At 39.2% G+C, this 26,285-nt stretch overlaps 2 protein-coding genes across 4 annotated transcripts in view; one reads left to right on the top strand and one right to left on the bottom strand.

Annotated features, from left to right (window-relative positions):
• Positions 1–503: 503 nt before the first annotated feature.
• rnaset2 (ribonuclease T2) lies at positions 504–9,148 on the bottom strand. 2 transcript variants are annotated; one of them, XM_061765995.1, is made up of 10 exons: positions 8,880–9,090; positions 7,706–7,777; positions 7,543–7,597; positions 7,006–7,058; positions 5,685–5,742; positions 5,545–5,609; positions 5,286–5,399; positions 5,135–5,180; positions 1,477–1,551; positions 504–1,373 (listed from the first exon to the last, which is right to left on the bottom strand). In XM_061765995.1, the coding sequence occupies exons 2-10, from the start codon at positions 7,768–7,770 to the stop codon at positions 1,224–1,226; spliced, it is 681 nt and encodes a 226-aa protein (XP_061621979.1). In that variant the 5' UTR covers positions 7,771–7,777; positions 8,880–9,090; the 3' UTR covers positions 504–1,223. The 2 variants fall into 2 exon arrangements, with proteins under 2 accessions (XP_061621979.1, XP_061621980.1); XM_061765996.1 differs by lacking the exons at positions 7,543–7,597; positions 7,706–7,777 and having other exon boundaries at positions 8,880–9,148.
• Positions 9,077–26,285, top strand: part of myom2b (myomesin 2b) — a 33,557-nt gene continuing 16,348 nt past the window's right edge. Inside the window, exons 1-25 of one of the 2 annotated variants that reach the window (XM_061765992.1) lie at positions 9,077–9,159; positions 13,632–13,735; positions 15,660–15,717; positions 15,853–16,007; positions 16,098–16,184; positions 18,316–18,404; positions 18,710–18,757; positions 18,981–19,145; positions 19,245–19,406; positions 19,737–19,878; positions 20,170–20,369; positions 20,579–20,632; positions 20,731–20,858; positions 21,240–21,423; positions 21,528–21,702; positions 21,826–21,947; positions 22,070–22,257; positions 22,447–22,573; positions 22,689–22,867; positions 23,379–23,493; positions 23,672–23,834; positions 23,927–24,033; positions 25,172–25,216; positions 25,532–25,668; positions 25,920–26,064. In XM_061765992.1, the coding sequence (XP_061621976.1) occupies positions 9,100–9,159; positions 13,632–13,735; positions 15,660–15,717; positions 15,853–16,007; positions 16,098–16,184; positions 18,316–18,404; positions 18,710–18,757; positions 18,981–19,145; positions 19,245–19,406; positions 19,737–19,878; positions 20,170–20,369; positions 20,579–20,632; positions 20,731–20,858; positions 21,240–21,423; positions 21,528–21,702; positions 21,826–21,947; positions 22,070–22,257; positions 22,447–22,573; positions 22,689–22,867; positions 23,379–23,493; positions 23,672–23,834; positions 23,927–24,033; positions 25,172–25,216; positions 25,532–25,668; positions 25,920–26,064 (3,139 nt within the window). In that variant the 5' untranslated portion in view covers positions 9,077–9,099. Of the gene's footprint in view, positions 9,160–11,724; positions 11,840–13,631; positions 13,736–15,659; positions 15,718–15,852; positions 16,008–16,097; positions 16,185–18,315; positions 18,405–18,709; positions 18,758–18,980; positions 19,146–19,244; positions 19,407–19,736; positions 19,879–20,169; positions 20,370–20,578; positions 20,633–20,730; positions 20,859–21,239; positions 21,424–21,527; positions 21,703–21,825; positions 21,948–22,069; positions 22,258–22,446; positions 22,574–22,688; positions 22,868–23,378; positions 23,494–23,671; positions 23,835–23,926; positions 24,034–25,171; positions 25,217–25,531; positions 25,669–25,919; positions 26,065–26,285 lie in introns of those variants that run through there. The other variant, XM_061765993.1, reaches the window with a different exon arrangement.

Here is a 26,285-nt window from a genome sequence, read left to right as displayed (position 1 = left end):
TTCTTGTGTGCCTGCATGCGTGTGATCTAATAAAACAGCTTTACCTGCCTCTCCCAAAGACAGCAAATGATTCTATAAACTAAATTCATAATGTGTGTGTAAAAAAAAAATGTTGAAAATCATTAACATAGTCATCATATGCCTATGTCGCATGGAAGAGATTCAGGATTATGGACATGGTGTCTTTGTGTAGATAGGATTAAAGCTCTGTAAGGAGATCATATTAATATCCATACAGGCGGAGAAGATGCGTGCAGAAAGACAAGCTGAAAAACGGCATCAGCACAATACTACACTCACTCGCCACAACAATCTCAGGAGATCCAAGAAGAGCAGTACCATCAGCTCTGCAATTGCAAAGACAATAATGATCAAGTTGTCAAATTCTTATATCTTTGCAAAGTTTCCCCACTTTAATGTTTAAGATCATCAAACAAACTGGAAACTATGTAATAATTTGTCCAGTTACCGATGACAAAAAAAAAAAAAAAAACACACATAAGCGATGAATCAATAATATTTTATTGGCATTCACAATGGCAACAAATTCCTGATTAGCTCACACTATGCATTTACCATATCACAATAAAAACCAAAATGGCACCATAAACACAAGCTATGACACAATGACAACTGATGAACATTGCAAAGTTTCTCTGGATTCTGCCCCATAAAAGATGGATCACAATCCAAAATCTGTGGCATATTAACTTTAAATAAGCCTTAACTTCCCCCCAAATATCTCTTTTTTCCCCCTATAAAGTAAGTGGATCATTAATTGTTGACTTCTCAAAATTAGCCCTAACACAGTCTAACAGGTAAGACAGTAATACATTTTAATGTTAATGTAAACAACCTGAAAAGGCACATGGTCGGACATCCAATTTTTGAAATGATGTAACTCAACAAGGTGAACCGTGTTGTGCAATTAACAATAACTAAAAAAAAAAAACAAAGAAACAATTATTGTGACACAAACTTATTTACTACACTATTTTGAAAAAACGTAGATGGGTTGAAACTGTAAATAGTAGCAACCTGACAGAAAATGGAAACTATTTAGTTAGGGATTGGTACAATATGACATTGTAGCAAGCCTGCTTTGTCTCAGCCTGTGAGTGTCGCTACATGCTAAACTTAACAGTACAGTTAAGTGGTAAACAAAGAGTATGTAAAGTACGTGTACATCTGTAAACGCTGTAGTGTGTTATTGTGTTTGTGTTTCAAAGTGGTGGATAGTAAACTGGTATGTCACGGTCACAGACACTGAACCCAGATGCTCCCGTGAAAGAGATCTCTTGCTCACAGTCCAAGAGGGAGAAGTCGGGGCTGAAACAAATCTCGACTTGACCCAAAGTCTGAGCATCAGAATTCTGGAAAAAAATAAATGAAATATTGAGGTCAACTCAAGAGCACACAGTGAATAACAGTTATGGTGAATTCCAACATTCCGTAATTGCTATGAGACGCTCATACCTTAGATGAATGGACACATTGTATCTTAGGTTTGACACCATAGAAGTTTTCCATGACTCCTTCGATTTGTGAAAACTACAAAATGACACACAAGGGGAACAATCCATCATTCTGACCTTACTTCTACCCCACTCTTAATCATCATGGGCTTCAGGTAAAGAATAGAAAAGCATCTTGGGTATTATTTTGACTTATTTATGTAAAAGTGATTTGTCTAATTTGATTTGATCTAATTGTTGACTGACGGATGCAATCAAGGCATCAAAATCACCCAGTAGAGTGGACCCTCAAAATCGGAATACCTCACCTCCCAAAGTAATCTGAATCACCCTCTGCTTGTTCATCTTTCATCCGTCATCAAAGGGTGAACACAATTTATCTTCTTTTAACATTTTACTACTTAACTTCTTTTTACGCTTGACGTTAAAAATATTTTAAAAAGCAGGATAGTCTTAACGCTCTGCCACTTGCCTACAGCAATACTACATCTATACCGGTGCTTCCGAACCCTTATTGAGGCAAGGCACACTTTTTCACACCGCTGTATTTTGTTTTTTAATATAAGAATAGATAAATGTTTTGTTAATATAGTCAGCCAGAGCTACGAGGAATGCAGTTATCAGTGTCCTTTTCACCATCATAACCCGGCTCTCGAGGGCCCCGTGACTGGTTTTGCTTTGGGCCCCCAAATGACTACATACAATTATTATTTTTTTATTTTTATGAAAATGGGTGGTGCTGCAACAATGGGGGCACGAGTGGGGAGGTTGCACATGTGCTAATCAGGAAAACCCGAATTGCGTTAGGCTATTGACGAAATCGCCCGTGAATATCCAAACAACTCAGCGTGATGCAGTCCACCCACATCAATCTACTACAGCAGCAAAAATAACAAATGATTCAAATACTACCTCTGGCGGTGTCTCGAGCATTCGTGCATTTACAAAGACAACAACACTCCGATTTGACGGAAATTGAATTGTCTCCTGATTTACTGGCCGTAATTCATAAGTGCGGCGCAAGCTCAAAGTCCAACGCTGCAGCGAGAACTACGCAAGAAATTACATCAAAATGTCTTACGACTCACCGCAAATCCAGTACAATACGTTTAGCTTTGAACAAGCGTTGGTACTATATGTTTTAACGTAACTTACTTCGTCCTATGTTGCAAAATTGCTTCGTGAAGACTGTCGACTAGTATTGCTTCATGTTCTTGCGTGACAGGGACTGAGGAGTTCGCTTCAGTTGCGTCTACAGTTGTTTACCTACTGCATGTACTTCCGCCTCTCGCCTGCCGCTTCAGCCAATCAGGAGTGCCGTCGACCAACATGCTCGGTCACGTGGTAAACCGTGTCACCTCTGATCACCGCTTGAATGCACACGAGACACAGCACGAAATATCCCGAATCCAAAAACTCAGCATTTACGAAAACGGTATTGTTGCGTTTTGCATGTTTAAAGTTTGTGGTTGCTTGCAATTGTACCCCGTCATGCCTCTCACCCGAAGTAAGCAAGGCAGCAGCAGTTCACTTGCGGCCTAATGAGGATATAATTACGAGTCAAGAAAATGGATGGATCGATAGATTGTGTACTGGTGCAGTTAATTCACGTGGACAAATATATCTATCGATCCGTTTTCTGTAGTGTTGTCTCACAACGTTTATTTATTTATTTATTTATTTATTAATAATAATAATTATTATTATTTGAGGCAATAAGCCACATATTTTACACAAAAAAAGTACATACAGCTCTGGAAAAAATAATAATAATAAGAGACCACTGCGAAAACAACTAGTTGCTCCCATTTTGCTATTTATAGGTATAGGTTTGAGTAAAATGAACACCTTTATTTTATTCTATAAACCACCGACAGCTTAACTCCCACACTCCAAATACAAATATTGTCATTTATTGAGAATATATTTCCGGAAAATGGAAAAAGTGTCAAATAAGAAAGCTGGAGCACCCGGAGCCCTAGCATGGGGTGAGCATGCAAACGCCACACACACACACAAAAAAAAGAAAAAGATAAATATGTCGAAATGGTCTTATCAATGATGCAGGGTAGTTCTATACCACTGCAAAGTAGAATGAACAATGTGTTGTTGTTAACTACAGTATAATAATATGAGTTTAATCAACATTTTACTACTTAACTTCTTTTTACGCTTGACGTTAAAAATATTTTAAAAAGCAGGATAGTCTTAACGCTCTGCCACTTGCCTACAGCAATACTACATCTATACCGGTGCTTCCGAACCCTTATTGAGGCAAGGCACATGTTTTACATAGGAAAAATCTCACAGCACATCACCAAACAAAAATGTCACAAAAAGTATTTATACTGAAATAATGATAAACAGCATGCATGAAAGGCAACAAGAGGATACATTGCTTATTTGTAGCTTCTGCCATCTAGTGGAAGAGCATTTGATTGTTTTATCTGTCACAATACGTCGTTGGCATAGATAGGCAGTGTTGGGAAAGTTCATATTCTATGTGAACTAGTTCCAAGTTCAGTAGTTTTGTCACCATTCCAAAAAATGCACTTCTTCAGTTCATAGTTGATCATTACAAATTTTGAACTAAGTTCACCATTCCAAAAATGAACTAGTTCACAGTTTGTTTGTTTTTTTCCTCTCAATATGTTGATGACGGGCTATTCCCCTTAAAATATTGGCATTTCATTTCCCCATTGTTGCCACCCATTTAGTCCGCACTCATAACCAGCTGCAGCTTTCGCACTACAATCTCAAAACCATGAGGAAAAAACAACAATAGGACTTCTGTCATTAATGAGTAAACAAAAACACGCAACACAGGACAACAGGAATGATGGTGAAAGGACACTGATAACTGCATTCCTCGTAGCTCTGGCTGACTATATTAACAAAACATTTATCTATTCTTATATTAAAAAACAAAATACAGCGGTGTGAAAAAGTGTTTGCCCCCTTAATTTTACTTTGTTTTTTTGCATGTTTGTCACACTGAAATAAATCAGGAAGGGTGCAAACACTTTTTCACACCGCTGTCAATTCCAAGAAGAATCACCTTTTATTGTCATGACAAGTCATGACAGTGTGACCATACAGTTTTAACTAAAGCATTCTGATACAAAGAACAATTTTCCTAGTCATCATTTTTTACAATTATGTACTGTATTACACAAGAACCACCGAAGAACACATTCACTGCCATTTACGCAGCATCCCTGAACGAACCTCGCGTTCTCACCCGGCGGACGTGGCCGCACTGAATCGTCTATCCGCCGACATATGAAGGCTTACATATAGTGTTTTCAGATGGGGTTTGTCCTGGAAGTCCCTAACAAAACCCAGCATTCTTGAATGAAAATGAACTTTCGTTCAAAAACTGTTCTTTTACGCCAGAATGAGCGTGTTCTCAAATTACGTTCAACACACAGAAATAAACTAAGACCAGTTCGCACACACGGTCGCACAAAACATGAACGAGTTCATGAACCTTCGTTACAACACTGCACATATGTGAACAAAGATATGTTAAATGAACATTTTTACGACCGATTATGTAAAATTGGATCATTTTTGGCACAGTTGTAGGAAATTACTGGTCTATACTTCCCTATATACAATACACTCCGATACACGGTGCTGTAAACAGAAATACTTACTTTATAATAGTCTTCAGATGGGATGATGTCAAATTTCCTCAGGATGCTACAAAAACAGGGACACATTTGTAGAATTATAATATATTGTGAAAGTTGTCAAGTGTGAAATGGTGGACTATAAACTCGTTGCAGTGCTGTGAGTTTTCAGTACCTATCCAAGTCCACTTTATGGTACAGTTCCAGTGCCTTGCTGAAATATTTATGTTGACTGTTGAGTGCGGGTGCTTTGGCTGCACATGTGCCGTGTTTGGACCATTCGTACTTCCTGTTGCAACACACAGACACATGGGAGGTGATGGACTGTCGTCTCGCACAAAAATAAAAATCCAACCGTTAACCATTTAAATAATTAACATTTCTGATGACTCTTATTTAAAAAAAAAATAATAATAAAATACTGATCTCCTCACCAAAATCCATCTGATGCAGGTTTCAGTAAATCAGGCCAACTCTTTTCCATGTCAGGGAGCAAGTCCTGAAAATACACTAGAATATAATTTTTTTTTTTTTTTTACACTTACAAGTAAAAGTATAAAGCACAATATAATACCTCTATTTCAGATGAGTTGAAATGCCATGATGCGTTACAAACATTCCCTTTATTGGGCCTGAAAAAGGAAAGCATATATTATTTCCCCTTATTTACGTCTTGTTAATGTCAAGCAAATGTATTAAAATACACTGAACACAAATATAAACACAACCTGATTAACTATGCAAAGGAGATGTGTGGTACTGTTTCAGGCAAATAAAGCAACTGGCTGGTTTTCTGAGCCCCCTAATACACCAAAATTGCACATTTTCAAATGGCCTGTTATTGCGGGCAGCCGAAGGCACAACAAAGTAATGATCATGTTCTCTAATCAGCATCTTTATGCCACACGTGAGGGTGGTTATCTCGGCAAAGGAGAAGTGCTCACTAACAATTGAAGTCAAATTTCTGAACAATATTTACGAGAAATGGGCCTTTTGTGTACAGACGAAAAGTATGGGCTCTTCTTTCATAGACTGCGCAATGTGCCCCGGAGCACAAATGGCGTCTGCAGCCTGTCTCTCGCTTCTCTTCCCCTTCCAACATGGCCAAGCAGTGCATTTGCACCTGTTGTCCCTGTTGTGAGCAGAGCTGTTATGAACAAGTGTGTTGTACCAAACAAAAAGAGGACCATTGTGAATGGTGCCTGCTAAAAGTCTGGTAGGAGGGAGAAACGTTTTTCTCGAACCCTCTTTTTCACCAGTTTTTCTGGTTTAGGAGTTAGGTTGAGATCGTGTCTTTAATTTACATTTTGGTGGTGGTTAGACAGTTAGTGTTCTTTTGGATCTGTTTTGTTTGTTGTGTTGGCACATTTCTCCCTCCTAAGCTTCAATATACATCGTAAACACTGGTCAATGTATGTTCTGCGGTTCTCCAAACCCAAATCGAGCAAATCAGTTTATTCCTTTGAAAGGTTTGGTTCTCTTCGCTCTGCCATGTCGAGTCTGTCAGTGTGCGACGAGTGTGCCACATTTAAAGGGATTGAAAGAAGACACTTTGATTGTACATGACTTGAGTCTACTGTGTTCACCCCCACACGACGCAAACCTTTGTCTTTAAAACTACGCAGCTTTGGCCCATGTTTACGAAATTACAAACACCCGGTCTAACTTGCATCCTCGCAAAGTTATGCTCAGCGTACGACTGGATATGTGCTAGTCATGAAAATAGAGCCCTTTGAGTTCAGCTCATGAAAAATGGGAACAAAAACAAGTGTTGCACTTATATTGTTGTTCAGTGTACAATGCTTTATGCAAACATGCACAATTGGCTGTAATCATTATATGGTTTGAGAACTACATAGATCAATGGCTAAAGCTTGGCACGCACGCACACTTACCAGAGTCCATGTAGTGTCCAGTAGCTAACGTTAGGATGATGACAGGACTCCATCTGAAATTGATCAGAGACATCATAACCTGCATTGACACTCACAGTTGTCCACCAAAGGTACTGAGAGGAATTACACAGAACCTAAAGTGAAACTGTCAAATGCGGGAGCAACAGTAAGACAGATAATGTAGAAACTTAAGTCTTCCCCGTGAGGGAAATTAAGAACAGCACACATCAGCACAATTAGCATTGCACACAGCGTTAAAAGAAGCAAACACGTACAAAATTAAGGGTTACAAAACACTGTGCCGCTCTGGATTGCATGTTGCCACAATCAAAGGCACACAGCCTTGTGACTTTAACGTCACAAGACCTCACGAGTTTAGAAGGTGAGTCAGTGGCGAAGCGTCTCTGAAAACAGATAACATTTTCTATTTGCACAGCAGAGACTAAGGAGGTAAATGATTCATGGCTTTGCATCTGAAGTCTTAACGTGATATTATAAACATGTTTTTCTACTAAAAGGTTTTTTAAGGGAACTCACACCACATAAAGTGCCGGGCCAGTGGTGGGTGAGGATGAGTTTGGTCCACATGTGTCTAAAAAACAACAACATGCACAGCACAGATACAATTCTTAATAAACTTACTAAATATTAACAGAGGGAAAAAATTATGCAGTAAATGACAGGGTTTCCCTGCACTTACGGAGGCGACATAGCAAAGGCGGAGACCGCTGCCAGACAGAGCAGAAGAGGAAAGCTGAGACTCATACTGGACCTTCGGAAAAAGAGAGACTGTAAATTAATAATTGTTTATCAAGGCATCTACTCCTAAACCAACTACAGCAAAAAGAAATAATTTTTTTTGTCAGGGATGGACTGGACTTGCCACTAGGCAAACACAGGCAACTGCTTTGGGGCCCGAGATCTACGGGGACTCCCAAAGATTTAATAAAAACTGATTAATGATGTCTTCTTCTTAATCCACATGCTTAAAATCCATCAAAATGCTTGATCATTTTGACTGTTTCCCCTGTCTTTTCATGCAATGGACTACATTCTTCTATTTCTATATTCTTCTTTTTGTGCACGAGCGACCAGTTCGGGGTGTACCCCGTCTGTCGCCCGAAGATAGCTGGGATAGGCTCCAGCACGCCCGCCACCCGAGTGAGGAGAAGCGTTACGGAAAATGAATGAATGAATGAATGAATGTAGAGATGACTCACTTATTAGACAATCATCCTCAAGGAGAATTTTTTAAAGGACTTAATCTAGCTCAGGAAATATTAGAATGTTCTCAAATTCACTTTTTTTTTTTTTTTTTTTTTTAAGTTGATGAGAAACATTAAGATTCAAAATCTTTGCAGTACCCGGCTCTCGGGGGCCCCGTGACTGGTTTTGCTTTGGGCCCCCAAATGACTACATACAATTATTATTTTTTTATTTTTATGAAAATGGGTGGTGCTGCAACAATGGGGGCACGAGTGGGGAGGTTGCACATGTGCTAATCAGGAAAACCCGAATTGCATTAGGCTATTGACGAAATCGCCCGTGAATATCCAAACAACTCAGCGTGATGCAGTCCACCCACATCAATCTACTACAGCAGCAAAAATAACAAATGATTCAAATACTACCTCTGGCGGTGTCTCGAGCATTCGTGCATTTACAAAGACAACAACACTCCGATTTGACGGAAATTGAATTGTCTCCTGATTTACTGGCCGTAATTCATAAGTGCGGCGCAAGCTCAAAGTCCAACGCTGCAGCGAGAACTACGCAAGAAATTACATCAAAATGTCTTACGACTCACCGCAAATCCAGTACAATACGTTTAGCTTTGAACAAGCGTTGGTACTATATGTTTTAACGTAACTTACTTCGTCCTATGTTGCAAAATTGCTTCGTGAAGACTGTCGACTAGTATTGCTTCATGTTCTTGCGTGACAGGGACTGAGGAGTTCGCTTCAGTTGCGTCTACAGTTGTTTACCTACTGCATGTACTTCCGCCTCTCGCCTGCCGCTTCAGCCAATCAGGAGTGCCGTCGACCAACATGCTCGGTCACGTGGTAAACCGTGTCACCTCTGATCACCGCTTGAATGCACACGAGACACAGCACGAAATATCCCGAATCCAAAAACTCAGCATTTACGAAAACGGTATTGTTGCGTTTTGCATGTTTAAAGTTTGTGGTTGCTTGCAATTGTACCCCGTCATGCCTCTCACCCGAAGTAAGCAAGGCAGCAGCAGTTCACTTGCGGCCTAATGAGGATATAATTACGAGTCAAGAAAATGGATGGATCGATAGATTGTGTACTGGTGCAGTTAATTCACGTGGACAAATATATCTATCGATCCGTTTTCTGTAGTGTTGTCTCACAACGTTTATTTATTTATTTATTTATTTATTAATAATAATAATTATTATTATTTGAGGCAATAAGCCACATATTTTACACAAAAAAAGTACATACAGCTCTGGAAAAAATAATAATAATAAGAGACCACTGCGAAAACAACTAGTTTCTCCCATTTTGCTATTTATAGGTATAGGTTTGAGTAAAATGAACACTTTTATTTTATTCTATAAACCACCGACAGCTTAACTCCCACACTCCAAATACAAATATTGTCATTTATTGAGAATATATTTCCGGAAAATGGAAAAAGTGTCAAATAAGAAAGCTGGAGCACCCGGAGCCCTAGCATGGGGTGAGCATGCAAACGCCACACACACACACAAAAAAAAGAAAAAGATAAATATGTCGAAATGGTCTTATCAATGATGCAGGGTAGTTCTATACCACTGCAAAGTAGAATGAACAATGTGTTGTTGTTAACTACAGTATAATAATATGAGTTTAATCAACAGTCAACTGAAATTATTCTATGCCTTTTTTTTTTTTTTGGCATTGACTGTTTCACAAATCCATGTTCATCAGACAGGCTTGATTAAACGTATGAATTGCCATGGGGCTTTTATTAAATTAATGAGTCCTTATGATCTAATGCGCAAAATTAAGCTTGTCAGGAGAGCAGAACGAGAGAATCATTCACTGAGCTATGGCACTATGGACTGGAAGAAAATTACCACCACTTAGCTACCACAGAGCTTTTTGACTTACCAACTTGTCACTGTCTGCCAGCAACATAATGTGCTAAAAATATCACCGGGCTTTGTTGTCACAGTGCTAGACTCTGGCCAACAGGGGGCACTTTTTGCCTGATAAATATTTTTTAACAAGTGCTCACTTATGCAGAGATTATTTTATTATAAGACCAGAAGAAGTAAAAAAAAAACAAAAAAAACAAATGAGTGATTTTAGTCTCGCGTGAAGGCTTTTTCACAGGTTATCCACCATGTCAGGAATAGGCCCAGCTGTAACTGTAGCTTGTTTTATAAATAAGCACTGGCTAAAGTTCAGCATGCAACATAGTGTTTTAAGTCATAGCCAATCTAAGAAAAGCAATTTGAGGAGAGAAGTCACTACTTGCTAAAATGCGGTTAGAAAAATCCAAACAGGCACTACATTGCATTACATTAGCCTAATAGCATAATTGCCTCTGTTAAAAAAATATTTTCTCACACAATATCAATAAAAGACACTAGTGTGCTTGCAATTTTTCTTTTCATTTAAAACATTTTTTTTTATATGTCTGTGTAGATTCAGAGTCATCCAGTTTGTTGTAATCCACAAAGGTTGGATTGAGGCAACTGGACTCTTCCTGTTTGTTGAATTTGTCGTGTTTTTATTTTATTTCTCGTTTTCTCAAAACATTCCAAAATGACTTGGGCAATTATGCTGTTAGGCTACTGATTATACAGCTCACATTGCCACATCAGAATTTGATGCTTCAATATTCAAGAAGGAGTATTTAGGCCAAATTAAACACACACAAAAAACAAACTGCAAGAATGAAGTAAAAAAATAGTAATAGAGAATAAAGTTGTAATATAAAGAAAAAATGTCATATTTTTACAAGAAAAAAAAAGTCATCTTTGCAGCATAAATATCTTCTTGCATTTCGATCTGGACTTGTGAGGATCTTATTAAGTTACGGTAATGAAATACTATTTAATTAATATAACTTGAATGAAATGATTATTTAGCTTTGGTGAACCTCAAAACTATCATAAGTATGTGATTGTCCAAATGTTTGTTTTTACGTTGACTGAAATGGCATCTTTTAATGACTTGGTTTAATCATCTAACCAAAGGTTGTCTTTCCTATTTTGATATTACCTGGCTTTATTTGAAAAAAAAAAAAGTTTTTTTTTCTTGTAAACATGACTTTTTTTCTTGTAATATTCCAACTTTATTCTCTGAACTTTAACCCTTTTAAAAAAATGCAATTCAATTACAGTATTTTTTCCTTTCTTTAAATTGTGGCCCTATTACCCCCTAAGTAGTCCAGTAACCTGTAAAATCCAATCCAAAATGTAGCATGGCAGGTGTTTTTTTTTTTTTTCTCTCCTGCCTCTTCGAAAAATAATATTGCATTGAGTATCTCTTGAAATGTTTCTCAGATTCTTGACAGTGTCCAGACCAGCTTTCATAGATCCAAGATTTCATCAATCCTTTATCCCTGGGTGTTAAACTTACATGCCACAAATGCTAACAAACTGTGATGATCAAATAGATGACTGGTTATAGTAGCCCTGAGTCTTGAAGGATCCCGGTTATATATAGTCACCTCTCTCTCCTTTTAAGGCCTCAGGGAGGGGTAGGTGGGGGTCCATTGGAGACATCGGCGGTTTAGTTGGCCCGGTACTGGATTTAGGCTCCCCCCGTGGATTTAGGCTGACAACCGAAGTCGCTGCAAGGGAAATCTCAAGGGGTGAGCAAAGCTTCGTCAAAATATTATAATCCTCTCATGTCCTTGGCGTGTTTGGAATTCTAATCGACTTGTCTTCCTAATTGGACGGGAGCAGGTGGCAACAGGCAGATGTATCAGTAGGGACCATTTGAGGGCACACACACAAAAAAAGAAGTTTAACAATTGTACGCAGAGATAGGACAAAATAAAGGTGATGTATGATTCACAGTATAAAAGAGGTGTCGCGATATGTCTTAAACTGTGTTTGCTGTCCAATAAAATAAGATATATAGATGAAGTGGGCAGTTGTTTGCATGTCGGCCATAGCAACATCCTAGAGTCTTTCTGGCCTTTTGCGATCGTGTCCGAATTTTTGTTTCAGCTCTTACAGATAATGTGAACGTCAGGTGACTTTGTTAAGGCCTCTTAAACATTGCATGCATGTTGTTTCATCCAGTGTAAGAATGTCCCATGTTTGTACAGTTGTAGTTGAGCATTGCAGAGGTTTACTGTTACAGAGTGCGAGGTTCAGGTGCCGTCGGGCAGTTGTACTTTTTACAGTGCCGGCCAGAGGTGACCCACTGACATGACCATCTTGCTTTCAGTTCATTTCAATTTGAATGCACCTACAGTCATGTTTGTTGTTTTATCCTATACTGGATGTGTAAGTGAATAAACGAGGCATATAAAATAAAGTAATCGTCAGTTCCACTGGACTGGATTGACTTTTGACATCAGTACTATCATTTTTGCACTCCGATCATATCATTGCTCAGGGGACTGTAGGGCTCGGATTTAGAGGTCAAGGGTTAATGATATCATTTTTCAGTTTGACCTGCATACTTGATTGACAGGTTTGGGCGGCGCTAGACGTTCCCTTAAACATGGGTGAGCGAATGGTATCTCCAAGCTGGGGCAGATGTTGCAGAGATGTGCAAATAGGAGAGTTACATGTCCTTAATCATTTTGAAGAGGTTCGAGAGGCAGAATCAGTCCAAGTGTCAGCATGATATGTAGCTTACACAAATCTGTTGCTGTATATTGCATTGTCAGCGTGTTAATTATGGCGTAAGATTAATGCACATTAAACTCATAGCCCTCAGTGATGAAATCATCATTTTAATTCATGGAAAATATTGATATTTAAAGTCTGTAAATGATTAGTGAGTGTAATAGTGCTATAGCTGCCTGAATTTAGTGTTGGGAAATGTTATGCTGTTTACTGTATGTCCACCACTGATCCCTACTTAGAAAACTACTCTCTCATCTTTGTTTATTCGTGTGAGCACGTGTGTGTCTTTATGTCTTCACGGTGTCACCTTGTCATTGTAAGGCTGCCAATGAGAATGTAATATTTCCATCTGTCTGAATGCGTGTGGCCACGTGTCGAAATTCCATTTTGGAGAGGGTGCCAACGCAATACTGGACACTTCTTTAGGTACACCTGCACAATCTAAAAATACCCAGTAGTTGCACCGCGTCATACCGAGAAGGGTCTCTGATATTTTGTTCACCACATAAAGGGGTGAAATATTAGCGTTACTTCTCGGAATGAGATTCTACTGTTCTACACCATTGGACTGTGAGTTTATATTGCACATTTTTACCCCCTCAAATTTGACAGTCGTATCGTTAGTGAACTTTTGTTACCATCAGATTGTCAAAGGTTACGTCCAAAGTATCTTACACAGTCCTCTATCGTTATCAGTTTGTATGTTTGTGTGTGTTGTTATCACTGTGCTGTGTCTTCTTTCAGGCAGTGGTCTGACATGTGTTCTTGTAAGTATAAGTGTGTGTGTTGCTGGTCCAACAGGTCCTTATCGGCACTGTCATCATGTCGGGGTTGATCAAGCGAGGGAGTTACAACCATGCTTACCACCATAAACAGAGCCAGTATGTGGTTAAAGAATACAGCAGGTACAGGATCGGTCCTGGTTGTAATGTTGATTCTAACTGAAGCGCAGTGTGATAATCGTTCTAATGATGCTGATAGCGTTCTTACTAATAATTTTGCATTAACAGTTGTAAGCTTTGCCTGCAAACGCAGCCATAACTGCAACATTTGCCGTTCATAATATCTTAAAATAGTGACCCTAATATAAGACAAACTTTAAGACTAGACTAATTCACTTTAACAGGGGTTTCCAAGGATACGTAAAGCTTAGATTTAATAAAACTGGCTGTGATTGGGTGTGACAAGTAACACAAGTTCTCTGAGGATCCTGCCTCATGTTTGGACGGCAGTCTAAACACTCTGGCCTACCCTGTTCTTAAAAACTCGCTGCTTTGGAGAGAATGGTTGTGTCCGTTCTGACAGCCTGCATTAAGAAGAAAAGGAGATCAAGCACTGCTTTCAGCTGTTTGATTCCCACACGCTAACTCTTGGCTGCCCAAACTCAGTTATATCTTTTCACACAAAGAATACAAGTGACATTTTCTGCCACTTTAATTTGCTGTGCCTAGAATCTCTGTTTAGTGTCTTGTGTTTGTTATTTGTTGCAATTCACTTGACTTACCTCCTTAAAAAAAGCATTTCCTCCCCTGGTAATCACTTTTCTGCCTCTTTTAAAAAAAAATAAAAAAAACTCTTATGCATCATGTCAGTGCTCAAAGCAGAATTATATATTTTTTTGTAAATTCTGCTGTGGTAGCAGGCAGGTCACACAAGAGCTAGTTTTCTTACTTTTAATTCTTTCTTTTTTTTACGGACTCGCTCATGTGGTACGTCTAACTCACGATGTTTGTTGAAGCCTTACGTAAAATTGAAAGTCTCAAACATTCTAAACACAAGACCACTCACTTTAGTCCCCAAACAACAACAACATCTTTCAAACCGACATTGGGTATCGTATAGCCATTATTTACTGAATATGTATGGTAAATGCCAACGAAATAAAAAGAAAAAGCTTCTCACGAAGTTAACAAACATGGATAAAAAAAAAAAATACAAATCTTCTTCCTTGGACCATGCTCCACCACTCCCGTTATATTTTTTTTATACATTTCTGATCACAGACAAATAATAATATAGTGGAGTCCACTAATATAATGTGCATAAAAGATTTATGTTTGTGTGTGAATTCCAAGTTATCCATATGCATTATAAGATGTGTATCAACTCTTTAGTGTTCAAATTCTGATCCTGTCAGTATCTCACATCGCCATCTGTGTCAACACACGCAGATTCCATATGACAACATATCTGACTGTTGTTGCTTGTTTACATCTGAATTCCAGAGACCGTCCTGTTGTCTCTTCTCTATTTGAGAAGTGAAATGATTTCTGCTGAAGGGCGTAAAAGCAGTCTAGACAACACATTGCATGACAAACACAGCTTCCCACTTTTGGCTTGCAAAACTGGGGTTTAGCTATGTTATGTATCGTTGTTTTTCTTTAAAGCAAGCACGTATAAGCAGGAGCGCTGAGTTACATTCAGTCCACATCTGCCACATCTTAAGCTTTTTAAAAAAAAAAATAGTTTAAACTCCAATAACAACTTTGGCTAGAAACTCCCCTCCCAAAAAGTTCTTCTTTTCTTGCCTTGTTGAGGGGTTGGAGGTGTGCTACTCTGGATATATTGACAACCTTACCTTACTGGATTGGAACAATATCAAAGTAAACGTTCGACTTGAAGTGTCATTGTTTCTTCTAAAATTTGTATTCTGTCAATATTTTAATATGAAGTGTCTAACAACAAAATATTTTAAAAATACATATTTTAGTAGGATATTTGACTCGTTCCAACGTTTTGGAAATGACACAACTAAAAGCACCAATCTATTAGTGCAAATGGTAAACGGTAAATCTGTTCTGAAGTGATTTCACTTTGTTTGTTATTTAGCTCTGAGGAGACTGTGGACAGATATGATTATAAAACACGAACCCACATCCAGGAAGTGGTAAGAATGATCTCATTTCTTGTTTTCAAACTGATTTAAAAAAAAAACACAATACATCAACAAGATAAAGAGAAATGTGTGAGTAAAAAGCATGGTGCGTTCAGTATTTATGGGCATACTTGATTTTCCAATTAGTTGAATATGAAGATGCCACACAAGTACGTGCGAGAAGAGCCAATGATCAGGGGCCCATCCTTCCTGGTCAGACTCAGGTCTCACACTGTATTTGAAAATACTCCAATCAAACTATTTTGCACTGTGGAAGGCTACCCTCTGCCTATTGTGAAATGGTGAGTAAAAAACACATTAAAACCGACGTCCTTATCCAATATCCAATAAGGTTAACATTTCAGTTCTGTTATACTATTCTTTTGACTTAGGTATAAAGATGGTATGATCTTGGACATGACTTCTGGAAAGTATCTTGTTGAAGCAAAAGGAGGAGTCCACTCTCTGGAGATTCCAAGGTACATTGAATAAGGACCATGTGATCACTCGCTTTGATGAACTGGTAGGAGTTTTCTGGGTTTAGTAGAACTCATACGAACACCTGAAAACTTCTGGGACACACCTCTTGCCATTGTTTCTCATGTACAATATGCACCCCCAAAATTGACACTCAAAATCAGGAATTCCATTCTACCTATCTATAATACGCACCATCCATTTTTGAGGGGGGTTTCTATCAACTCAAATTAGTGTGCAGTGATACGGTAAGTATAACATTTTAAATAGTACTGTTGAAAATAGTGCCGTCTTACCGGGTAGGAGCTTTGGCTTTCCTCAATAATATCACATTAGCTTTGTTTATGTCGTATTGCCGAGCTGCTTAACAGTTCCCTTCTGACGGCAACAGGGATCACTTTCTTCTTAAAAGCAGCAGACGAACTCGGCTTTTTTCTCAACATTGTTGAACTTGGGATATGTGCTCCATGAAGTGTCAGTACAAGAAATAAATCTGCAGATATGATATGAAGTGCATTGAGAAGTGCACTCTAAGGGCGCTCTGCTACATTCCGGACCGTTTACAGTTATCAATATGGTGGTGCCTGCGATGATGTCATGATTATCGGTGAACAGCGAACATTTGCTGGATGTATAAATCTGTAACAGACATTACATATATTGGGATAAAAGTACTGTGGTGGTGGGTTGACATAATTCCCCTCCAGAACGCAAGGCTGATTAATGTGTTCCACGTGAAAGTTTTTGGTGTGCCGGACTTCCGGTTGACTTCTGTACAACGTGTTGTTTCACTTGATATTTTTGAACTTTGGAGATGTGCTCTGTGAAGTGGCGGTACAAGAAATAAACCCAGTGCCGTCAAACAGACGCTGTAGCAACAGATACGATATGCTTTGGTGGCACCAGTGGAGATGTCGTGATTCTCGGGTGAGCAGTGAAAATTTACTGTATTATATAGAAGTTTGTAACATAAGACATTACATATTATATTGGAATGAAAGTACACCTTTTTCACAACCCCTAGGTACTAGTATACTGTACATCTATACAATGTGACAAACATTTTCATTATCCTTTTCATTAATGCAGTCTCGATTTTATTTTATTTTAAATATGAGTATTATACATGAGAAATTATGGTATTTATTGAATTCAGTTGACCATTAAGTCCAATTCCAGAAGAATCAAGCTGGTTTTCATTTATTCTAATTTTAAAAACACTTGCGAAACAATCAGTGGTTCTAAAGACCTCAGTGGTGAGGTCGTCAATGCTCTGCTCGCCAAGTAACTGGAGAGTTCCTCTGACAGTACAATAATGTCGTGTGTTAGGAGCATCATGGCACATATTTTCTCCCTCCCCTCTTGGGAAGCTCAGCTGTTCAAGTGCTGACCTCAGCGTTACGTGATACTCCAAGATTCTCTCTCTCCTTGGATCCAATCACCTTTAGATCCTTCTCTCTATTACAAACACACAGTTTGAACAGATCAACGACGCCTTGCTGAAACCGCCTTGTAAGAAAATATTTCGCCTCCTATGAGCAGTAAAAGCAGGAATGAGTTGATATTGTCGGGTTGACTGATCATTTTAAACCATAAAATATTGAAGAATGGACACAATAACTGTCATGTGTATTTATTCAAGAGCTGCAATACCTGCAACTCTTCCTGATTTGCAACTTCCAGGTATAAATTAAAGGAGAGAAGGAACCTGCAGAGCCCCAACATGCCAGTGCTACTATAAACCCCTAAATGATAATACTCGCACCTGCCAAGTCTACTGTCACAGTGGAGTGGGAGCACACGATTTAACATGGACACACTTACAGTATCCAGAATTACTGTATCATACTTTTGTACATTTTATTTTTTAGCTCTATGCTGCAGCTCCATCATCCTAAACCAATGATGTCAGTAATCTTGGCAAGAATGTACAGGTCAAAACTTCCTGCCTGGGTTGGAATTCTGATTGATGATAGCGTGTAATACGAAAATGGCAGTGAGGGGTGAATGTCAGCATGCACTTAACCTGCTTACGTCAAGTTAAAGTTCCAATTCATTTTAATTATAAACTCTTTGGATATTTTCATCAAAGTCTCTAATGATGATTGTCACATGGTTTATTGATTTTTGCAGATGTTCTACTGATGATACAGCTCAGTACACAGTTGTGGCTGGTAACATCCACGGACAAGCAACTAGTCAGGCTTCCATAATTGTGAAGAGTAAGTCCATATACATGATATGATAAACATTTAGACCTACCTGATTTTTATCAGTCCGATATTCCATTTGTCTAGTTATGACTCATTCATTTTAAAATGTGAATTCATTGATAGTCAAGGTATTGGATTTAAGATAGCCTTACCATTAACTTTATTTATTTAGTCTCTTATTTGTTTCATTTGTTGTTCATGCTTTCTAGATATATTTCACAAACTACCTTGTTATACATTGCTCGTAATTACTAGTTCACAAGTACTTGGATGAGGAAAAAAAAAATAATAATTTTGTTTTTTTTAACTTGTAGGGTACAAGAAGGAGGAGTTTTGTCCATATGGATGGATCCCTTACAGTGGTATGTGTCACCATTAACTCATAGGACGTTATGGCAGCGGATGATCTATTTTTGTATGTTTGGGTCACACGGAGGAACCAAATGTGTAATTTGGGTGATGAGCTGAAAAATTTTGTGTGTAACCCTGATTTATAATAGTTAAATGTTTATGCCATTTGCAACAGATTTCCTGGCTTCTTGGCATCTTATGTTTGTTTGGTTTTTTTTTACATTTTTTTGTCAGTTTCCATGCTTCCGAAGATCCATTTCACGAAAATCCACATTACCTTTCTGGAAAAGTTCGGCCCAGTGTTTGCTTCCGAAGGTGATTCGGCCACTCTGACTGCCACTATGAACCTTGAACCCAACCTGGCTAACCTGCAACCCGAGGCACAGTGGTACAGAGATGGTAATTGGTTAATATTTACTGTTATTCTCTTTGTGTTTGTCTTTTTATGTGTTCGTTGCTGTACTCGATTACATTTCTTTCCGTGTGTCTCATTTCCAGACACTCGTTTGTTTGATTCTAAATGGGCAAAGATTGAAACGGGCAGAGGAGTTAGCACCTTGACGCTCCCTAACCTCTACAAGGAAGATGAAGGCTTGTACACACTGCGCCTGGTCACAAAAGGAGGCACGGCAGCACATAGTGCATTTGTCTCTGTTGCGGGTGAGGAATGGTCGACTTTTCTATCAATATTGGTCTGCAAACACTTAGGATAATTTGATGCTTCCAACTTTTTGGGAAGCGGGTGTCAAATTCCTTTTTCGTTTCTGAGTGCACAAAACAAGGTCCAAAAAGGCATGCTTGGATGCTTTTGTTGTGGAAAAGCCTCAGAGCCGTGACCTTTAACCCTACCAAACACCATTGGGATGAACAAGAACAAAATCTTGTCCAAAGAGTTGAACATTTGATTCCCTGTTTTTCTGTGACTGTTATCAGTACACTTTACATACAAATAATAACTAAATCAAATTCACCTTGTCACTTGCTGTGAAGATGGTCCTCCCCCAGTCGCTGGTGCACCTGGTGCTCCAATGGACATCAAGATCCATGATGCCAACAGAGACTACGTCATTGTGTCATGGAAGCCTCCCAATACTACGACAGAGGGTCCAATCCTGGGATACTTTGTGGACAAGTAGGAGTTATCCTTAAATACCACACACAAAGCTAACAAGAGCTTTTTCTAATATTTTGTGCTTCTCATATAAATAATAATACTGCACAATGTATATATGTTTGTATTACATATTGCACTTTCTCAAAGGGGATGCGTCTCCGTATGCATATTTGTAAAACTTAATTATAGTGTATTTTTCAAATAGCTTTCATGTCCCCTGTCAACCGTTTAACAATACGCCCCCGTCTGAATTCCTCTCTCGTTCTGTTTCATTGTTATTCTATTTTTCTTTTTTACTTTACTTTTCAGGAGTGAGGTTGGAACAGAAAACTGGAACCAATGCAATGATCAGCCAATTAAGATCTGTAAATACCCAGTGGCAGGCCTGTTTGAAGGACACTCCTACTGCTTCAGAGTCCGAGCTGTCAACGCCAAAGGAATCAGCAAACCTTCCCGCATGTCTGAGCCCGTCGCTGCTCTGGACCCGACTGAGTTTGAGAGGCTGCACAGTGGGTTGCACTGGAATACTCAGTTCAGAGTATCATTTCATGATTTAAAAATAAATAAATAAATAAATAAATAAATAAATTATATATATATATATATATATATATATATATATATATATATACAACTATAGAGTGAAAAAAATAAGAAAAAGTTCAACATAAATTTGTAAACGCTGAAATAATGATCATGTGTTTTCCTATTCATGTAGCTAAAAAACTTGGAGGAAGGCTGGATGTCGTCTCTTACCACGATGAAGTTGAAGGTGTGTTTAACGTTTTCTTTTTATTGCCGGTAGTGCTATTGGTAGTGATTTTTTAACGTATTTTTGTGCACTTACATACTGTATGTGGTTGTGTACAGCTGAAGGAAAACCTCCAGGTTCTCCATCTGGGATTTATGCATCAGAAACTGACAGGACTTACATCGTTGTAAGCTGGAAATCTCCGGCCAAAGCCAGCAAGGCTCCCATGTGGTATTATATAGAAAAGGTAAGACAATAACTTGTCTCTTTTGACAATAAACTTATCTGACCATTGACCTCTGCTACTTTGGCTGTCTAGTGTGAGATACTCCTAAAGAACAATATGATTATTGCATTGACATAAAACAATTCTATAATACCGCAATTTCTCGTGTATAATGCTCACCAATGTATAATACGCACGCCGAAAGTTGAATGATGGTTGTTGTTGAGTCATCAGTCATATTTAAAAACAAAACAAAACAAAAAATAAAACAATATTCCCTTTGCTCCTATAACTATGTATAATGCGCACTATTGACTTTTGACAATTTTTTTGGGGGAAAAAATTGAGCATTATACATGAGAAATACATAAGTACATAAGTGCTATGTCTCTTTCTCTGCAGAGCATGTACGACAGCGATGCGTGGCAGCGTGTTAACACTCAGGTCCCGATTCGCTCCCCTCGCTATGCTGTCTTTGACCTGTCAGAGGGTAAACAGTACAAATTCAGAGTCCTTTCTGCAAACATGTACGGAACCAGTGAGCCATCAGAACCAAGTCGACCTATTGAAACCCAAGAACTTAAAGGTCTGAGATTGTATACATCATTAACTGTCTAGTCTTTCAGTCAGTATCTATTGCAATTGTTGTGACGACGTCTTTAATGCTCTTGCTTCATTCTTCGGCTTCAGGTGTTCCTTCAGCGCCCGGCCAGGTGATCGCAACTCGGGAAACTGACACTTCTGTCCTCATTCAGTGGTCTCCTCCGAAAGAACCCAACAATCTGATTGGCTATTACATCGACCAGTGTGTGAAAGGGTCCAACGACTGGACCTCAGCCAACCACAAGCCGCACAAAAGCACTAAGTATGTTTCCAGTAAATATCTCAGGCAGATACGGCATTGCTCACAGTTGTGTCATTTTGATTCGAGTCAATGGGATCGGTGGTGAATGAATAGCTAGAAACCGAGGCGATGCTCTCGTTACAGGTTTGTGGTTAGCGGTCTTACAACAGGAGAAAGCTATGTGTTCCGTGTCCAGGCTATCAACGAGATTGGCCTCAGTGAGGAATCTCAGGAGTCTGCACCTCTAACAGTCAAGGCTGCCCTCAGTTAGTATTTCCTCGTTTTGCAACTGCAGCACAGTTAATCCTTCTCTTTTTGATTCTGACGCATGCTGTTTGAACTGTCATTGCTTGAAATTTTAGCATTCATTATTAAATCTTCTTTCTAGCCACACCTTCTGCTCCTTACAAGATTGCTTTGGTCAACTGCGACGGACATTCGATGGTCCTGAACTGGAAAAAGCCCCTTCACTGTGGAGGGACACCAATTAAGGAATATTATGTTGATAAGAGACGTAGTGGAACAAGCATGTGGAGGGAGATCAATATCCCACCAATCGCTGAAAGACTTTTCAAGGTAATGTCTGTGTAGAACCAGATGAGTCAAAAAACTTTTCTCTACTAATAGCAAGTAACTGTTCATTTGCATGCGCAATTGAAGTAACTTGGAGGGGTATAATTTGTTTGAGGATTGAGAGAGGCTTTCCCATTTTATAGGGTAATAAATCTTTGACTATAGTGACAATGGCACTGTGTTCACTGACAGGTGGAGAGTTTGACAGAAGGAGCAAATTATCAGTTCCAAGTGTACGCGGCCAATCTTATTGGCCTGGGACCGGTATCCAAACACTCAGCCGACTACACTTGTGAGGCCTGGACTATGCCTGAGCCAGGTTAATTAACACTACTGTCTTTCTACATTTGAAATGAAGAGGGGAATAAGCACATAAAGATGATTTTTTGTTTGTTTGTTTGTTTAAATGTTGATTCTGTGTGCTTTGCATACAGGCCCGGCTTATGATCTGACATTCTGTGAGGTGAGAGATGATTCTGTGGTGCTTGAGTGGCAAAAGCCAGTCTATATCGGTTCGGGAGCCATTACTGGTTATTATGTGGAGTATGCTGAGAAAGGCACTAATGAATGGACTACAGCCAACGAGACACCCACCAATCAATGCTTCCTTAAGGTGAGGATACCTTGAAATGTGCTTTATATTCTTGCTTTTTGGCACTTATTGAAGAATTAATAGAAATGTATGTAATGGACCGTTTTGTGAGTTATTTTCACTCTATTATGGATATTTTTCATCTAAAACTTTAAACTAACTTGATGTTAATGTTTGTAATGAAATGTCCTGGTTGCTTATATTCCAATCTTGATACATGCATATGTGTATTATTGTTTTCTATTGATGTACAATAATGAATATTTACCTGTGTGACACTGGCATCTAGTGCACAAAGTTGGAAATTACGTGTTGGGTTTGAGATTTTTATTTTATTTGCCTCTTACTGAATAGCTGCCAGAACTGAGGAATCTATTAATTCCAGTACTGTATTTTAAAGGCATGCATAAGCCTAATTATGTACCTATTATGATAAAGTTGCTGTAAATGTGTTTAAATCTACAAAAACAACAAAAAAGCCATCCCTTGAACCTTTTCTGTCACCTTTCAGCAACACTTTTTTGTCTCCTAGGTGACAGGTCTGGAAGTGGGCTGCACCTATGACCTCAGGGTGCGTGCTGTCAATGATTCAGGTGTAGGCATGGCCTCAATGACCTCTGACCCTGTCACTGCCAAGGCTGTGCCAGGTAAAGTCGAAACATCCTACAGTCCACTTTGTTTAGATTTTCTTACATTTCAGGGGGAAAAAAGTAGAATAAATTCAAAGCAAAACCCCACTAAAGCGAAAACATGCTCCAGCCAGATGAGGACAGTCCAGTCAAACTATTCCCAATGATAGCAATGTTTTCTTTGTGTGTAATGTAGGCTCCCAGGAGGTATCCTGCTGTGTGGATAAGAAGACGGGTGACATTGTTTTCACATTCGAGTCGTGCCAAATGAATGCAGGCTCTCAGTTCGTCTGGAAGAAAGATTATGAAGAAATCACAGATTTCTCCAAAGGAGTTGAGATTAAGACCGAAGGCAACAAGTAAGATTACGCACACATACTTTGAAACCTTTTAATGTGACTCATCTGTTACTCTTTATCTGTTTGTTTCTTTCTAATGCAATGCTTCACAGAACCCAGCTGATCTTTAAGAATGCAGATAAAGAATACTTCGGGACCTTCTCTGTCTCTGTCACCAACACAGACGGAGTTTCTTCCAGCTTTTCCATCGACCCTGACGGTACGCTTTATCTTCTTTATTGTATTCTTTCATTATTGTGTTGTCAGTTTGTCAAACCTCATACAAAGCAAGGTAGTTCTAGCTTCCTCAACTCCCCAATTTATTCATCTCAGATGTTAAATGTAATAATTTTCATTAATTACATTACATTGCACTTTTACACGAGATCATTCATATTCTGCCATACTGATTTTTAATGTATTTTGTTAGAATTCAGTTTCCCTGGGGCTGCCACTACACAACAGAATTTACAGAATTCACTTTACACATTGAACAAGTCAAGAACCACACTCCTCATACATTACATCTGTACATGAAAAACAACAACTGAACACCACATGAACAAGCAGTTGATGACAGACGCAAGAAAAAATTTCCCTCGAAGGAAGAAACTTTGAACAGAACTCAGGGTCTGTGGGGCGACCGTCTGCCTTGGCCGGCTGGTTTGAGATGGAGAGACAGAGTAGCGGGATAGAGAGAGAAACCCTGAAGAGAGAGGTTGAGCAGCCAGGGGAGACACGAGAGAACAATGGGCATAACAACTGCTGACAACATCCATCCATCCATTTTCTGAGCCGCTTCTCCTCACTAGGGTCGCGGGCGTGCTGGAGCCTATCCCAGCTATCATCGGGCAGGAGGCGGGGTACACCCTGAACTGGTTGCCAGCCAATCGCAGGGCACATACAAACAAACAACCAGTCACACTAACATTCACACCTACGGGCAATTTAGAGTCTCCAATTCATGCATGTTTTTGGGATGTGGGAGGAAACCGGAGTGCCCGGAGAAAACCCACGCAGGCACGGGGAGAACATGCAAACTCCACACAGGTGGGGCCCGGGATTGAACCCGGGTCCTCAGAACTGTGATGCTGACGCTCTAACCAGTCGGCCACCGTGCCGCCTGCTGACAACATCACAGATAGATATTTTGCAACAAGGGAACATTTTTCCAAGATTTATATTTATGCCTTTCTAAATGTACAACAAAAATCCCCACAAAGCAGTAAACAGGTGTGACACTTTTTGTATGAATGCTCACCGAAGCCTTTAGTTATAGAATTATATTGATAGATTACTGTATATTTTAAAAGTTTTAGACCACAGCAAGATATAAAAGTAAAGTATTTGTGTTTCAGAGATGAAAAAGCTGGTGGGACTCAGCTATGACGTCAGGCACCCAAGTAGGTACCTTTGGCAGACTCCTTTAATGTCTTTAATCCGTCTCAGTCATTCATCCTTTGCTTTTTACCTGTCCTCTACCCCTTCTCTACTTTGGTGTCTTAATTCTGAAACAATTCTCTTGTTGGATCCCCTTACCTGTTTTTGCATCACCTGCCTAACCACTATTCACTGCTGCACCTCATCTGACTCCCCTCCCCTACTCTCCTATGACTGCTGAGCGACACTGTCCTCGGGCCCAAGTGCCAAAGAAAGAATGAAGTGAAGCTTCTTTTTATTTTGTAACCTCTTTTGAATGTTGTCCCTTTTTTTTCTAGTCATCCCACTGAAGTCAGAGTTGGCCTATAAAATTTTGGAGAGAGGCAGAATGAGGTTCTGGCTGCAGGCGGAAGAGATTTCCCCTAACGCCAACTACAAATTCTTTGTTAACGACAAGGAACTGTCTGGAGCTGATGTAAGATGCAGTTTAGTTTATGAAAATATTTTTTAAAAAGATGGAGCAAAAGTATGAAAGAAATAGGCTCTGAGCAATGCAGTATAAGGATGATTCTGTTAGCTGCATTTTGTATGGAAGCAAAATAACAAAGATCTCTGAGGGCTATAGTCACAAAAAATTTCAGAAGAGTATTACATTATTTGGCTAACTGTATCATAAAGCAGTTTTCTTCTTTCAATCACCCTGCCCAAAAAATTGCCTCTTTGCAGTCCATCAAGATGGGCCATGACGTGTCTACAGGCGTCATTGAGTTGATCATGGACCACTTTACTGAAGAGAATGAAGGGACATACACCTGTCAGATTACAGATGGAGGCGGCAAAGCACAGAGCTCGCTGGTTCTCATTGGAGATGGTAAGAGGAGCCTGCCGACTCACGAGATGCAGTTGAAGACAATAGTGTAGTTTGAGAACCCTCCTATGTGAATGTGCGCAAAAGAATTAACCATGAGCAATGTTTTTTTGTTGATGTATATGTTTGTTAGTCTTATGACAGTGATTCTCAACCAGGGCTGCTGCTGGAAATTATCCAAGTGCACTTAATTGGTCCGAAAATGACCATTTATTGTTTACAAA

Source organism: Phyllopteryx taeniolatus, chromosome 2, assembly GCF_024500385.1.
Source record: "Phyllopteryx taeniolatus isolate TA_2022b chromosome 2, UOR_Ptae_1.2, whole genome shotgun sequence".
Lineage (NCBI taxonomy): Eukaryota > Metazoa > Chordata > Actinopteri > Syngnathiformes > Syngnathidae > Phyllopteryx > Phyllopteryx taeniolatus.
The sequence above is the reverse complement of the archived record's forward strand: the minus strand, read 5'-3'. Positions and strand labels throughout refer to the sequence as shown.